The following is a 13,493-nucleotide window of genomic DNA, read 5'->3' as shown; positions in this document are numbered from 1 at the left end:
GTTGTGCCTGTACTTCCTCATCTGGAGCAGTGGAGGGAGACCCTCTGCAAAGGGTCACTGTAAGGTTGGCATGAGCTCCTGTGTGAGAAGCCAGAACAGTGTCTGGAACCAAGCATCTGTCCCTGAAAGCTGCCCCCAGACAGTAGTGCTTGGAGCTCCCCTGGTGGTAGTGGTGAGATCCAGCCCCAGGTTTCTGTGCCTGGAGAGTACTGACTGATCTGATTATGATAGATGACATTTTCTAGCTATCTGGCTTTGTTGTTATGCATTCTGGAAGATTTCAACTTTATCTTTCAATCCTATAGAACTGCTCATATCCCTTTCACATTTCTCTTTTTTTGGGGGGGCATGTACCAAGGATTGAACTCATGGGCACTCAACTATTAAGCCAAATCCTTAGCACCCCCCTTTTTAAATTTTACTTAGAGACAAGGTCTAAGCACCTCGTTGTTGCTGAGGCTGTCTTAGAACTCGCAATCCTCTTGCCTCAGCCTCCCAAGCTGTTGGGATTATAGGCATGTGCCACCAGGCCCCTCTCACATTTTTTCATTTGGAAGATCTCTCTCTCTCTCTCTGTTTGATCAATCTTTCTCCACAGAAAACCTGGGAGAGCATGCATGGAAGATTATGGGTTCTTGGTTTTTGGATGTGACATCTCTGAGGATGTCTTAGCTTTGCTTTCTTCCTCTGCTCCTCTCCTCATCCTCAAATGCTGTGATTCTGGACTGGCCAGTTGAATTAAGAGTAAGATATCCTTCATGCCTGGGGCTTGTTATCTGGTGAACTTGGAGGCCAGGTGTCTGGCTGGCATTCTACTAGACACCCCGGCTGCTAATCTTTTCTTTTGAGCTGCTGCAGAAAGAAGAGTTTGTGGAGGCTGGTGCCACATGTGGGGAGGCCAAGCTTTGAAAAAGAGGGTAGAGGAGGTAGGGGAAAGGGCAGGAGTCTCACTGCCCCACTTTCAGATCAGGGCCAGGCCTCAGTGCTCCTCTCCTGGAGCCCCGAAGTACCTGTAAGCCCTGGAGGTAGGGACAGACGCCTGGATTCTTCTCAGATACTGACATCCACAATCCAGTCTGCTAAAGTAGCTCTGCTTCCACCCTTACCCTCGTGTTATTAGCCTTTTTAACGCTACTTTTCTGTCATTTTAGAGGGGTTTCAGGAGGGAGGGGAGGAAATTATTCTGCCATATTTTACTATAGGTGTCTATATTCAATTCTAACATTTTCCAAGGTTGGTAAGAGACCTTAGCCAGGGAAGACACTTTGTTACCTTAGATAGCTGAAGATGCCTGAATTTACAGAAGTGGTTTCTTCCAGGTATATAACTGAGTTGAGGTTTTGGGACTGAGTACAGCCTATGGCAAATGTCAGGGAAGCTCTTCACACAGCACAGATGGACACGTGGGCACCTTTAAACGTAGCTCAGGGCTTACTGGAACCTCCTTGCATACTGTTCCTACAGGATAGGCTCCTGAGCCATCTTCTGGAATGCAGGGCCACCGACTGCATGTCATTCCATCTAGGAAGCAAAGCATCCATTCAAATCACTAGTAAGGAAAACAGGCTGACAATTAAATGGAGTCTCCTGACTTCGGAGATGTTACAATGCAAAACGATGCTTCTCAAAACCAGTGCGGTCTCAGCTGTCCACGCAGACTCCCTCGGCCCGGGGGTGGACGGACCGCTCTTTTCCCCGCCACCTCACGGAGAGCAAGCAGACGTCTGGTGCAGTTTGCAGCAGGCAGAGGGTGAGGGCGGAGCTGGGCGTGACGCAAGCCTGCGCGCAGCGGACCGCCTCTCCCCGCCCGCTCCTCCAGCGAGCCCCGCCCGTCTCGAGGCGTTCACTGCTCCTCGCCTCCCGGAAGCGCGTTCCTCCCTCCACGTCGCAGGCACAAGGTCGTTATCGCGAGAGTTTCTATGCCGGCGCCCAGATCGCGCGAGACTGCGGAAGAAGCGGGAGCGTGTGGCGCGCGCGGCGGCCGCGACGGACGCAAGATGGCGACGGCGACCATAGCTCTCGTAAGTGAGCCCCCCACGGCCGCGGGCGGCCCTCGACTATTGGGAGCGGGTCTTCGGCCCGGCCAGTGCGCGGAGGGCCCCCGGAGACGCGGCGGTCTCCCAGGGCCCTGCGCGGAGCCCCTGCGGCCGTGAGGCGCGCGGGGCGGGGGCGGGGCGGGCGCGCGCCGGCGGCGGGCCCGCGGCTGCAGCTTCCGGCCCGTGGACTCCAGCTTCCGGCGGCGCGGCTGGTGGGCCGGCCCGGCACCGGCCTTGGGTCGCTGGCGCGCAGTGCGCCCGCGGTCCCGGCGTCCGCTCCCCGCCTGCGCGAGTGCGCCCCGGCGCGGTGGAGCGGGAGGGCGGGCCTCGGCTTCCGCCGGTGCTCTGCAGGGAAGCGCGGCCGAGGAGGACGTCCTCCCTCGTCGCACGTCTCGGGGCAGTCGCTCCGTCCCACGCTCTGTGGGAGTCTTTGGAGCACTGTGAGGAACCGGTCCGCGGTCTGGTGGCACCTGTGACCGCCTACCCCCCGGTGCCTGGTGCTGGGCGGCCGGGGGAGTGTGCTCAGGTTGCGTGGGCGCTCAGAGGAGCCCCTCCCTGCTCCGCTCTGCCCGCCTCCGCCGGCGCAGAGGGTGCAGGAAGCGCTAGTGTAGAGGGAGAACCCTGTGCACAACACCGACACCGCAGCCCGTCCTTCTTCCCACTTGGCTTAAGCTGCACTCTGCTCCTGGACCCTTTCCCTCTGCACTTCACCCCTTTGTTACCTGCTATTCTTCCCCAGCCTACACCCGGAGGGATGGGCTAAGGTCTGTTTGAGGAGGCACCTTGGTCGGATCCATAAGATCAGGGAGTGCAGGGGGGCTGCCATTGACAGGCTCTGAGCTGAAAGTTGGGGCAGAAATTGTAGGATGCCTCAGCGTGTGAGGTACAACCCAGTGTGTGAACCTTACGTCATGGATAACTTTCTACCCTGCCTTGCTGTTTCTTGAAGCCATATGAACAAATGAAGCCAGAGAGTTGAGGACTTGATGCTTGTCCTTGGCAGCAGTGCAAGTTGATGCCAAAGGAGAGGGAGGCTCTGAGACAAGGATTAGATACCTGGGAAGGTGTAAGAGAGTGAATGACTCAGCTCAGGGGGACTTCGGGGTGAGCTGGGGTTCAGCTCTATTATGGTGCAATGGGAGACAGGTAGTGTCATTGTTGAGATGGACATGGGCAGCACACTGGGGTTTTCAGTGGGGTGTTTGTTGCCCTTGAAATCTACTCTGGAGGTCTGACACGTTTCTCTTTTAATCCTGTATTTGTGTGTGTGTGTGTGTGTTTGGTGTAGATGATTGAATTCAGGGCCTTTAAGCCCACTCTTCCACTGAGCTGCACCCCCATTCCCCGCTGTGCAGGCTAGGCACAGTGAGAGCCTGTTCTCACTGTCATGGTGCTTCAGCTTTTGTGGGAGGGCGAATGGAGCTGCTGAAATGGGCTGATACAGATGGGGTAGGGAAGGATGCAGAAGAGTCTCATCTCTTTGGACTTTCTGCTGCCTTGTGTTGCAGAAACAGTAAGCCCCTTTGAACAAGGCTCATTTTTATTGCATTGTCTGACTTATTGTTTCAATCTTCCCTTCTCTGCTGCCAGACCTGCTTCAACTTGGGGTTCATCACCTTGGGTTTTTCTCGCTTCCCCATGAATAGTCATCTTCTCACAAAGGCCCTCCTTAGCTGCTATAGCTTAATATGCCTCACACTTTTCATCTTATGTTTTTATTTTTTTTCTTAGAGTTCCTTACTACAGAAATCATCTTAGATGTCAACTGCATGTTGTTTGTCAGCACCTGACCACAAGACTCCAGAGGAGTTGTTTTTCTCTCCCCTGTTGTGGTGCTCAGCACTGAGTCTTGTCACATAGTGAGCAGCATGGTTCCATTTGAAGGGACCTGAATAGATGGCAGATAGCCTTCTCTAGCCAGCCCCACTCTAGGGGTCTGACCCTGATACTGTTAACAGTGCTAATTGCTGCGACCTGTGGCTTTCTTTCCATGTGCAGGGACTGGATACCTAAAATACTTCATTTCAGAGAGACTCAGTAAATCTTCATGGCAACCCTAGAAGAGAACATTCCCCTTTACAACTACGACCTAAGGCCTAGATACATTATGTTATTTGTCCTAAGTCACTTAAATTATTTGTCCTATAATGGAAATAGTTTGTTTTGGGCAGAACTGGTGTTTGCACCCCAAAGAGGGGACTTCCTGTCCCTCAAGGTACTGTTGCCTGATGCTGGGGAACATTATGTCTTCAAAGCATGCCATTTTCATTGCCAGAGGGTGACAGCATATGACTAGATATGATGATAAGTGACAATTTTCTTCACACTTTTTTTAGTGATTGGTTAGAATGGAACTCTAGACTCAATATGATTAAAAGCTTCATTCTTCCATGAATGGGGTGAATAGGGTGGGATGTCCTGTGGAATATCTCCCACTGGACTGAATTTTTCCAGGAAGTCTCACGTGAGCTGTGTCCTGCTCTCCGCAGTGTCCTGGTCCACACGTTGGTTGGTGTAATTTGGGGGAGCAGGAAGTTTTACAGTGCCCAGGTTTACCTGTTTACAGATGTCTCCGGCTGCACCTGCAGAAACAGCCTCTGCTCTGGGGGGGAAATGTCAGAGGGCCCTCTTTCTTTTGGTTCTCTGGGGTGCTGTTTCTGAGCAGCAGTGGGACTGAGCTGGTCAGTGGAGCATTGGAAGCAGCTCCAGGCAAGGTGGGGTGTGGGGCTAGGTTGGCCAAAGTGTTGGGGCCCTTTGGCCAGGTCTCCCCAGTGGGCCAGCTGTGTTCTTCCCACACCTTTAGAAGCCTGAGGATCTGAGTAGTAATGCCTTGGATGAGTCAACTGGCCTCTGGTTCTGTCTATGCATGGCTCCAGGGTGGGCATAGCCATCCCTTCTTATTCTTGAGCAGGGATCAGGGAGGGGTGCAGTCTACCTTGTTCCTGCTGCACAGCCTCTAAGAACATGTGAAGGCTCTTTACCAAGGTCTTCCAGCCCCACAGTACTGCCCACCTCCTGTCTGCCCTTGTCATCTCATAGGACATGGCAGTTGCTGTTCTCTCTGAGTGTGGGTCCAAGCTCCCAGTTGCCCTTGGACAGTGTGCTGTTGGGGAGGGAGGCTTGGGCTTGACCAGAGCCTGTGAAAGGACCAGGACTGATGCTAAGCTGAGGGCTGTCCACATGTGTACAGGCTGCTGCCTCAGGAGGAAGGTGATCACCTTGTCTTCCAGCCTGGCCCAGTCTGTCAGCAGGAGAGGGTAGCTTTCTTTGGCATGGGACAGGAGCACCATTTGCTCTCTACCTTTTCCTCCCTGTCCGTTCGTGGGGACTTGCTGCCATTCAGGTCTGCCCCAGGATGCTCTGCTTTTTGCCAAGATCTGGGCAGCTGTAGGTGTGATCGTGGGTTGAGGAGTGGGCAGTGTAAGCGGGGGTAGTTCTGGGACTATTCAGGGGCCCAGCTGAAGCTGGACCCTTCCTGTGCTCTTGAATAGCCTTCCTTGCTCAGCCCTTCACTTGGGAAGAGGAGAGGGCCTGGTAGAGTGTGACTTTCAGTTACAGCATCTCCTTCCTGCCTGCAGCAGGTCAATGGCCAACAAGGAGGGGGGTCCGAGCCAGCAGCGGCGGCAGTGGTGGCAGCGGGAGACAAATGGAAACCTCCACAGGTACTGATCTCAAGCATCCTCTCCCTCAGGCACACCTGTCTGCCTGCCCGCCCGCCTGCCTGCCCACCCACCTGCCTGCCCACCCACCTGCCTGCATGTCCCTGGGGCCAGAGAGGCCTGGCTAGGGCAGGTGGGGAGAAGCCCAGGGATCCTTCCCTGCCTTCTGAGCAGACATCATCTGCAAGACTGTGGCCCATCCCTGAGCCTCTCCTGATCCCTCCCCATCCTGTTTCTGGCCTGGCTTCTCTCCTATGGGTCTGTCCTGCCTCAAGCCCCGGTCAGGGCCTGGCAGTGGGCTGGCTGGGCAGGGGCATTGGGTATTGCACTTCAGCTGTGCTTGCTCCTTGCTGCCAACTTGGTGCAGAAGGGGGTAGTCTTTCTGTTGCAAGACAGGCAATGTTTTGTTTAGAGCCAGAAGTACAGATTTTCATGTTAGTTTTGTTTTTATTTAGACAACAAAACAACATGCAAAGTCAAAGCACAAGTGTGGGAATCCAGCCCCCACCTTCTCTGCATCCCAGGCTCAGGGTGGGTGAAAACAGGTCTTGTCCTGCTCTAGTAAAATGGTCCATGGGAGCAAGCCCTCTGGGAAGTGGAGGTGGGCTCTGTTGTCACTGGGTGACAGGTTCTTTGTGCCTGTCTGTGGCAGTACCTGCCACCAGAGGGTTCTGGCAGGCCTCTTGGGCCTAGTCCCTCCTCCTGGCCCCCAGGCACCCTCAGGAGTGGGACAGGGGTGTGGTGTGTCGCCTAGACCCTGGGAAGCTTTGGGTCTGAAGCTCCAACCCCAGCTGCTGTCCAGCAGCCATTGGTGGGTGGGAGAAGGGCCTTTTGTTCACCAAGACAAAGAGGAGATTGAAAAGTTTCTAGGGGGTGAGGGGAACTGGCATTGATTTCCATGGTGACAGCCTGCTCTAGCATTCCAGCTTCTGCTTGGGCCCTCTCCCACTAAGGAGGAATGGGCTTGGGGCCAGCTGGGAGGGCAAAGAAAGGCCTAGTATGAGCCATACTGCAGCCCACCCACTGCCAGACCTTGCTATATCTTGGGGCCTACTTGCAGTTCTGGTTGCCCAGGAAGGCCTTCTAGCCTTCGTACCTTTTGACCTTGGGCTAGAAACCCCGCACTCAGGAGTCCAGGATGGGGGTCTTAGAGTTTGGGTCAGCTGAACCCTGCTGGCTTCCTTTGATCCCCAGCCGTTGCTCCCACTCGTGGTCTGGACTCTTTCCTCTCTTTCCCTCTCAAGGCTGTGTCTGGAAGCTGGGAAGGGTGTTGGTCTTTTGAGTTGGTAGGCAGGCAGGCATGATCTGTCCACCCTCCATCCCCCCACCCCCGCTCTGCTGGCTCTAGTGCTGGGCTTCTCTCCCTGCTTGGATGGCTATGTCCCCCTGCAAAAACTTGGAAGTGGGTTTGACAAAAGGAATGTAAACATGACCCTAAACATAATTTAGTTAGGTTCGCAGCCTGCTGTGGTGAGCCCACCCCTGCCCAAGTGCCTCCTGGTTTGTTGACGTGCTTGGCTGGGTGCTGTCTCCCTGGGGCTGCTCTGTTCCTGGTTCTCCCAGGGGACTTAGCACATCGTGAAGTCTGATAGAGGCAGGCTGGAGCCTCCTTAGGGCTCATGTGGCCTGGGAGTGCCTAGACTCTGTGATGTGTGCACAGGGCCTTGTCCGTAGGGCCAAGGATGAACATTGTCAGGAAGGAGGCCCTTTGTCTGCACTTGCTCCTTGGCCAGCCCCTGGAACTTGAAGCTGTGTCTGTGTCCATAACAGGGGCTGTGAACAATCTTAAGAGGCCAGGATGCCAGGTGGCATAGGAGTAAGGAGTCCCTGAATGCGTTGAAAATACCAGCCCTACTCCTCCTGCCCTGGAAAACAGCTAGCCTGGATCCCCTGCAGGAGGTGGGGTGGAAGCTCTGGGAGCAGTCTGGCAACAATGGCTGGCTCCTTTCCTATCACCCCCTACCTGCCTTGGTAGCTCCTAAGGAGTCTTCTGTGGTCTGGGCCCCTTAACTGCTCCAGGATGGTGCAAGGGCCCCCAGAGTACCCACTTGCCTTAGTCTATGTTCCACCCATGGGTCCTGGGGGAGAAAGGCCTAGGATGGGGACAGCAGAGTCAGAAGGGGGGTCCTATATCCACGCAGTCAGTAGACAGCCTGGTGTTGGGCTGGTCCCTCCCTGGGAAGAGGCTGGGGAGATGGAGGGTGGGGTTTCTAGGACCACACAAGGGAGACCTGAGCCTGCTGCTACATGACTCCCTTGCTTCACCTTCTAGGGCACAGATTCCATCAAGATGGAGAATGGACAGAGCACAGCCGCCAAGCTGGGGCTGCCTCCCCTGACGCCTGAGCAGCAGGAGGCCCTCCAGAAGGTGAGCACCTTCCTCCTGGGCCTGTGGGCATGGCTGCTGAGCTGGGTCAGTGGGGGCACACCATCTCCCTGCGGGCGGGCCCCCCAGTGCTCCTCACTGCTGTCTCTCGCAGGCCAAGAAGTATGCCATGGAGCAGAGCATCAAGAGCGTGCTGGTGAAGCAGACCATCGCACACCAGCAGCAGCAGCTCACCAACCTGCAGGTGAGCCCCACCACTCTCCCTCCACCCCCACTTCACTGCCTCGGGGGCTGGCTCTGCTGGAGGCTATCCTGCCCAGCCTGGGCCAGGAGGCCTCCACTGCCCCTCCCCATCACCTACACCATCTCCTCCTCCTCCTTCTCTTCCTCCTCCTGTGCCTGTGGCCATCCCCTAAAGGTGTTATGATTCTCATATTCTCAAGGATTCATTCTCAAGATCCCAGGGTCCTCCCTGAGGCACCAGCGGCCCAGCTTTTTCTGCCTGTTGCTCACTATGGCCCCTTCTCACCTGCCTCCCTGCTCCTTCTCTGTAGCTCTGCCCCATTCACCCTTGGGGTCTCCCCCACACCCTTGTCCCCCAGGCTGTGCACAGCTATAGTGGCACTGTGTAGGGTATGTCCTCCCTACCCCCATGGTCAGGCCCCACCCTTCTGCATCCATACCACCTGGGCTGGGACCCAGGACTGAGGGGACAGTCTAGGGGTGCCTCACTGGGCCATGCTCTAGACTAGAGGCTGTGCTTTCTGTGTGGAGCTAATAGGTTCCTGGGCCTTGTGCCCTCCCCCTGCCCAGGCCAGTCCTCAGACATTCACGCTGCCAGGAGATGTCCTGGCTGTTCACTGTGCTCCATCAGTCCCTCTCCTCCCTCCCTCCCTCCCTTCCTTCTGCCCTGGCCAGTCCTGCTGCAAAGTCTGCAGGGCAGGGCACCTGGGGCTCTGCGGCCCCCCTGGGCAGGTGCCGTTGCAGTGTGGGAAGGCAGGCGGGCCTCCCTGGCAGGGCGGGGACTCCGGGCCTGGCCGCTGTCTGCGTGAGGTGTTGACGAGAGCGGGAGACTGCTCGGCTCCAACAGACTGAACTCTGTCTTTACTGTCTTTCAGATGGCAGCAGTGACAATGGGCTTTGGAGATCCTCTCTCACCTTTGCAATCGGTCAATAGAAATGCTCACTTCTTCCGGGGCTCATGTCCTTAGTCAGGGCTAGAGGGGGGCAGTGCAGCCCACTGCTGGGGACCTTGCTCCCCTGGCCGGCCCTGCCCGTCAGCTCTGGACGAGCACAGCAGAGCGCCAGGCATGGCGGGGCCAGTGGTGTGGGCACCCACCCCGGGACCGCCCCTGGGGAGGCCTCCATCTGCTCTGAGGGCCCGCCTTAAAACTAACCGGCCAGGTAACTGCGGAGGGCAGCCGCGGCAGCCAGCCAGGGAGGGTAGCTGCCGGTGCCAGGCTCGTCTGTGCCCTGCTGCCCCACGCAGGGTGCACCACGGGCCACCAGGTCGCCAGTCTCCAGGCTGCCTAGGCTCTTGGGTTGGGCTGAAGACCCTGAGGAGAGAGGGGTCCTAACTTGTGGCCCCATCAGACCCTGGAGGGAGGACGGAGGGGGGGTGGGAGGTGGGGGGATGAGTGAGTGAGAAAGGGAAGGGCAAAGATTTGGGCCATGGGCCTGGGCTGTCAGCAAGGTCTAGAGGCCAAGGAGGAGGCAGAGGCCATAGCTGTGCGGGGCTGCAGCAAGTAGAGTCTTTTCCTGCCCCACAGGCAGTCTGAGGCGGCCAGACACCATCCTGGGGAGGATCCTGAGGGGGAGATATGGCCCTTTCTCTGGGGGCCATTTGGAGGACTTGGGCCAATCCTGAGAGAGCTTCCCTCATTAGGGAGACACTGTGTGTCAGAAAGGCAGCTGTCGACCCTCTGAAGACACCTGGGCTATGGGGGTTGTGGTCAGGGAGAAAGCTGTTTGCCCACCTGTAGATGGGGAGTCCCACCTTGAAGGGGAGGCATGGCCCTTTCTTGGGGAACATAGGCCTGAGGGACAGATGGGGCTTCATCTTGATGTAAGCGGAAGCCTGGGGCCTATTTGTTGGGGAACCCAGTTTGAGGAGGGAAGAGTCAAGTTTTCAGAGACTTCCTAGTTTGAGGGAAGGTAGTCCCAACCATGGGGAGTCCTGTGTTGGGCAGCTAGACTCTAAGGGAGGGGCCAGGCCTGTGCCAGGCTTTTTGACACAGTTAGGAGTAAACTGGTCTCTGCTGGGGACCTTCACAAAGACCAGGGGAACCCTTGTTCGTGTTCAGGCAGGGTCCTGGGGCGTGTCTTCCTGTGGCCCACAGTACTTGGCTCTGGAACTCCCTGCCTGGCACAGCTGTGAGGTGGCAGGGGAGAGATCCCCATTCTTGAGGGTTCAGGGAGGTTCCTCAACGCAGTGGCCCAGCCCACAACCAAGGCTTGCCAGTTTCCCAGCTCCAGGGAGCCCCAAGGTTTCTCAGTTGGGTTCTCCGCTGCCTCATGACACTTCTGGGGACCAGGCCAGTGGCTCTTGCCTGTGCTCTTGTGGCTCCAGGCATAGGCTCTAGCAGCTCTTTTCAGAGGGGAGTGGGGTGTTGGGATGGGAAGAGTATGTCACTGAGCCCCTTCCTGAGTTGGTCCCGCATGAGTGACTATTCCTCGTTCTCTCCAGGGAGCCCCTGTCTGGGCTCCTGAACTCCCCTGGGGTTTCTTCTGGGCAGTGGCTGCCCCGTCTTCTGTCACCCTCTCTTCTGGCCTCCATGCCAGCCAGTCCCTCCAGCTTGGATGACTCCTCCTTCCCTTTTCTGTTGCAGTACTTGGCTGGGAAGGTGGGAGGATCTCCCAGCCCGGCCCGGGGTACCTGACCCTGGGACTGGAGGGTGAGCGTGGTGGGAGGGCACAGAGCCCTGCCTCCTGGCCACCAGTCAGTTTTGCAGCTGCAGTCTGCCTGGGACTGGGCGGGCTGGGCTCGTCTGTGTACTGCTGTTGGGCCTGGCCTTCTTCAGGGTGGGGTCCTGTTGACCCCTGTGCCCTGGCTTTAGGGGCCAAGCCTGCATCTTGCTGCTGGGTGGGGATCACTCCCCACCGCAGAGTTTGTGGGGCAGGTGGGTGGGCCAGGAGGGGAGAGGGCTGCTAAGCCCTTTGCCTGCCTCCCTGACAAGCCAGTGGCTCTCTCTCCTTCTGTTCTGCTATAGATGGCAGCTCAGCGGCAGCGGGCACTGGCCATCATGTGCCGGGTCTACGTGGGCTCCATCTACTATGAGCTAGGGGAGGACACCATTCGCCAGGCCTTTGCCCCTTTTGGGCCCATCAAAAGCATTGACATGTCCTGGGATTCTGTCACCATGAAGCACAAGGTGAGCAGACTAGGTCTACCCCAGTTGCCTTGGCCTACCTTCCTTGGGGTTCTTCCAAGCCTGATAAGGGTTTCCTGTGTCTAGGGCTTTGCCTTTGTGGAATATGAAGTCCCAGAAGCTGCACAGCTGGCCTTGGAGCAGATGAACTCAGTGATGCTGGGAGGCAGGAACATCAAGGTGAGGGTGTGGGTGCAGAAGTTGGGCTTTTGGGCCTTGAGAATGTTCTGTCTAGTCTCCCAGATGTGTCGAGCAACCTCACAGAAGCCTGCTGTGACTAAGTCTGACAGGTGCTCTCGGTCCCTTTCCCTTCCCCAGGTGGGTAGGCCCAGCAACATAGGGCAGGCCCAGCCCATCATCGACCAGCTGGCTGAGGAGGCACGGGCCTTCAACCGTATCTACGTGGCCTCCGTGCACCAGGACCTCTCGGATGATGACATCAAGAGTGTGTTTGAGGCCTTTGGCAAGATCAAGTCTTGCACACTAGCCCGGGACCCCACAACTGGCAAACACAAGGGCTACGGCTTCATTGGTGAGCTGGGGGTGCTGAGGAGAGGTGGGGGCCCACCTGGTGCTGGGACTGGCCCTCCTCACTGCTACTCCTGCCCTGCAGAGTACGAGAAGGCCCAGTCGTCCCAGGATGCCGTGTCCTCCATGAACCTCTTTGATCTGGGTGGCCAGTACTTGCGGGTGGGCAAGGCCGTCACACCCCCCATGCCCCTGCTAACACCTGCCACCCCAGGAGGCCTTCCGCCTGCTGCCGCTGTGGCCGCAGCTGCAGCCACAGCCAAGATCACAGCTCAGGTGAGGGGGTGGACAGGCCCTCTAGTCATTTGGGAGGCAGCTCTTGATATGGTCTTGGGTGGAGGTAGCCAGACTGGGACTGAGTGTGGTTGCCTTCTGGGTTGCAGGAAGCAGTGGCTGGAGCAGCTGTGTTGGGTACCTTGGCAACACCTGGACTGGTGTCCCCAGCACTGACCTTGGCTCAACCCCTGGGGGCTCTGCCCCAGGCTGTCATGGCTGCCCAGGCTCCTGGAGTCATCACAGGTGAGTCTGAGTAGGCCAAGGCTCTCCAGGCATTCCTGCCCCTCATTTCCAGGCTCTCTGCCTTCACCTGCCCAGGGTGGGCTGGCCATGGCGACCAGCTCTGCTTCCTGCTAAGGTGGGGGTTGGGGGGATAGCTGCTGGACCTGGTTGGTTTTGCTGCAGGTGTGACCCCGGCCCGTCCTCCCATTCCGGTCACCATCCCCTCTGTGGGGGTGGTGAACCCCATCCTGGCTAGCCCCCCAACACTGGGTCTCCTGGAGCCCAAGAAGGAGAAGGAAGAGGAGGAGCTGTTTCCTGAGTCTGAACGGCCAGAGATGCTAAGTGAGCAGGAGCACATGAGCATCTCTGGCAGCAGTGCCCGCCACATGGTCATGCAGAAGCTGCTGCGCAAGCAGGAGGTGGGTGAACAGGCCCTGGGTCGGGATGTAGGGGTGGGGAACATCTAGGCAGGCCACAGTGCTCAACTGTCTCCTCCCCACAGTCCACAGTGATGGTTCTCCGCAACATGGTGGATCCCAAGGACATCGATGATGACTTGGAAGGAGAGGTGACAGAGGAGTGTGGCAAGTTTGGTGCTGTCAACCGTGTCATCATCTACCAAGAGAAGCAGGGCGAAGAGGAGGATGCAGAAATAATTGTAAAGATTTTTGTGGAGTTTTCCATGGCCTCAGAGACTCACAAGGCCATCCAGGCCCTCAACGGGCGCTGGTTCGCTGGCCGCAAGGTGGTGGCTGAAGTGTATGACCAGGAGCGTTTTGATAACAGTGACCTGTCTGCGTGACCTTGGGCCAGTTTTCTGGACTTGCACTTGTTCCTTGTTTCCTCTGGGTTTTATAGTGATAAACAGTGGTGTCCCTGGGACCAGGCACTCGGCTCTGCCAAGCCCAACCTGTAGTGTGCATAAAGTGCAGATGCTGCTGGCCCTGAGCATCCCTGTGTCCGGTGGTCCCATGACCCAGCCTGGGTGGGTGGATGTGCATCCCCCTAGCTTGGCAGAAATCTCCAGTGGAGAGGGCGTGCCTCCGGTGGAGCTGGGGACTGGCCTCTGCAAGTGGGC

At 57.2% G+C, this 13,493-nt stretch overlaps 1 protein-coding gene across 7 annotated transcripts; it reads left to right on the top strand.

The window, feature by feature from the left end:
• Nucleotides 1–1,917: 1,917 nt before the first annotated feature.
• On the top strand, nt 1,918–13,358 carry Puf60 (poly(U) binding splicing factor 60). 7 transcript variants are annotated; one of them, XM_076835384.1, is made up of 12 exons: nt 1,918–2,021; nt 5,615–5,698; nt 7,968–8,063; nt 8,176–8,265; nt 9,140–9,190; nt 11,231–11,392; nt 11,477–11,569; nt 11,708–11,921; nt 12,003–12,193; nt 12,301–12,436; nt 12,599–12,834; nt 12,918–13,358. In XM_076835384.1, the coding sequence occupies exons 1-12, from the start codon at nt 1,920–1,922 to the stop codon at nt 13,215–13,217; spliced, it is 1,755 nt and encodes a 584-aa protein (XP_076691499.1). In that variant the 5' UTR covers nt 1,918–1,919; the 3' UTR covers nt 13,218–13,358. The 7 variants fall into 7 exon arrangements, with proteins under 7 accessions (XP_076691499.1, XP_076691501.1, XP_076691500.1 ...); XM_076835385.1 differs by having other exon boundaries at nt 1,928–2,021; nt 5,618–5,698; XM_076835392.1 differs by lacking the exon at nt 1,918–2,021 and adding an exon at nt 2,729–2,800.
• Nucleotides 13,359–13,493: the final 135 nt, after the last annotated feature.

This window comes from Callospermophilus lateralis, chromosome 16 (assembly GCF_048772815.1).
Source record: "Callospermophilus lateralis isolate mCalLat2 chromosome 16, mCalLat2.hap1, whole genome shotgun sequence".
Classification (NCBI taxonomy): Eukaryota; Metazoa; Chordata; class Mammalia; order Rodentia; family Sciuridae; genus Callospermophilus; species Callospermophilus lateralis.
This window is presented reverse-complemented; position numbering and strand designations above follow the sequence as displayed.

Bases quoted from the DNA above. Each gene is read 5' to 3' on its own strand.
- Puf60 (XM_076835384.1), top strand. From the start codon at position 1,920: ATGCCGGCGCCCAGATCGCGCGAGACTGCGGAAGAAGCGGGAGCGTGT. The intron at 2,022-5,614 runs GTAAGTGAGCCC...TCCTGCCTGCAG, and splicing joins CGACGGCGACCATAGCTCTC to CAGGTCAATGGCCAACAAGG. The intron at 12,194-12,300 runs GTGAGGGGGTGG...TCTGGGTTGCAG, and splicing joins CAGCCAAGATCACAGCTCAG to GAAGCAGTGGCTGGAGCAGC.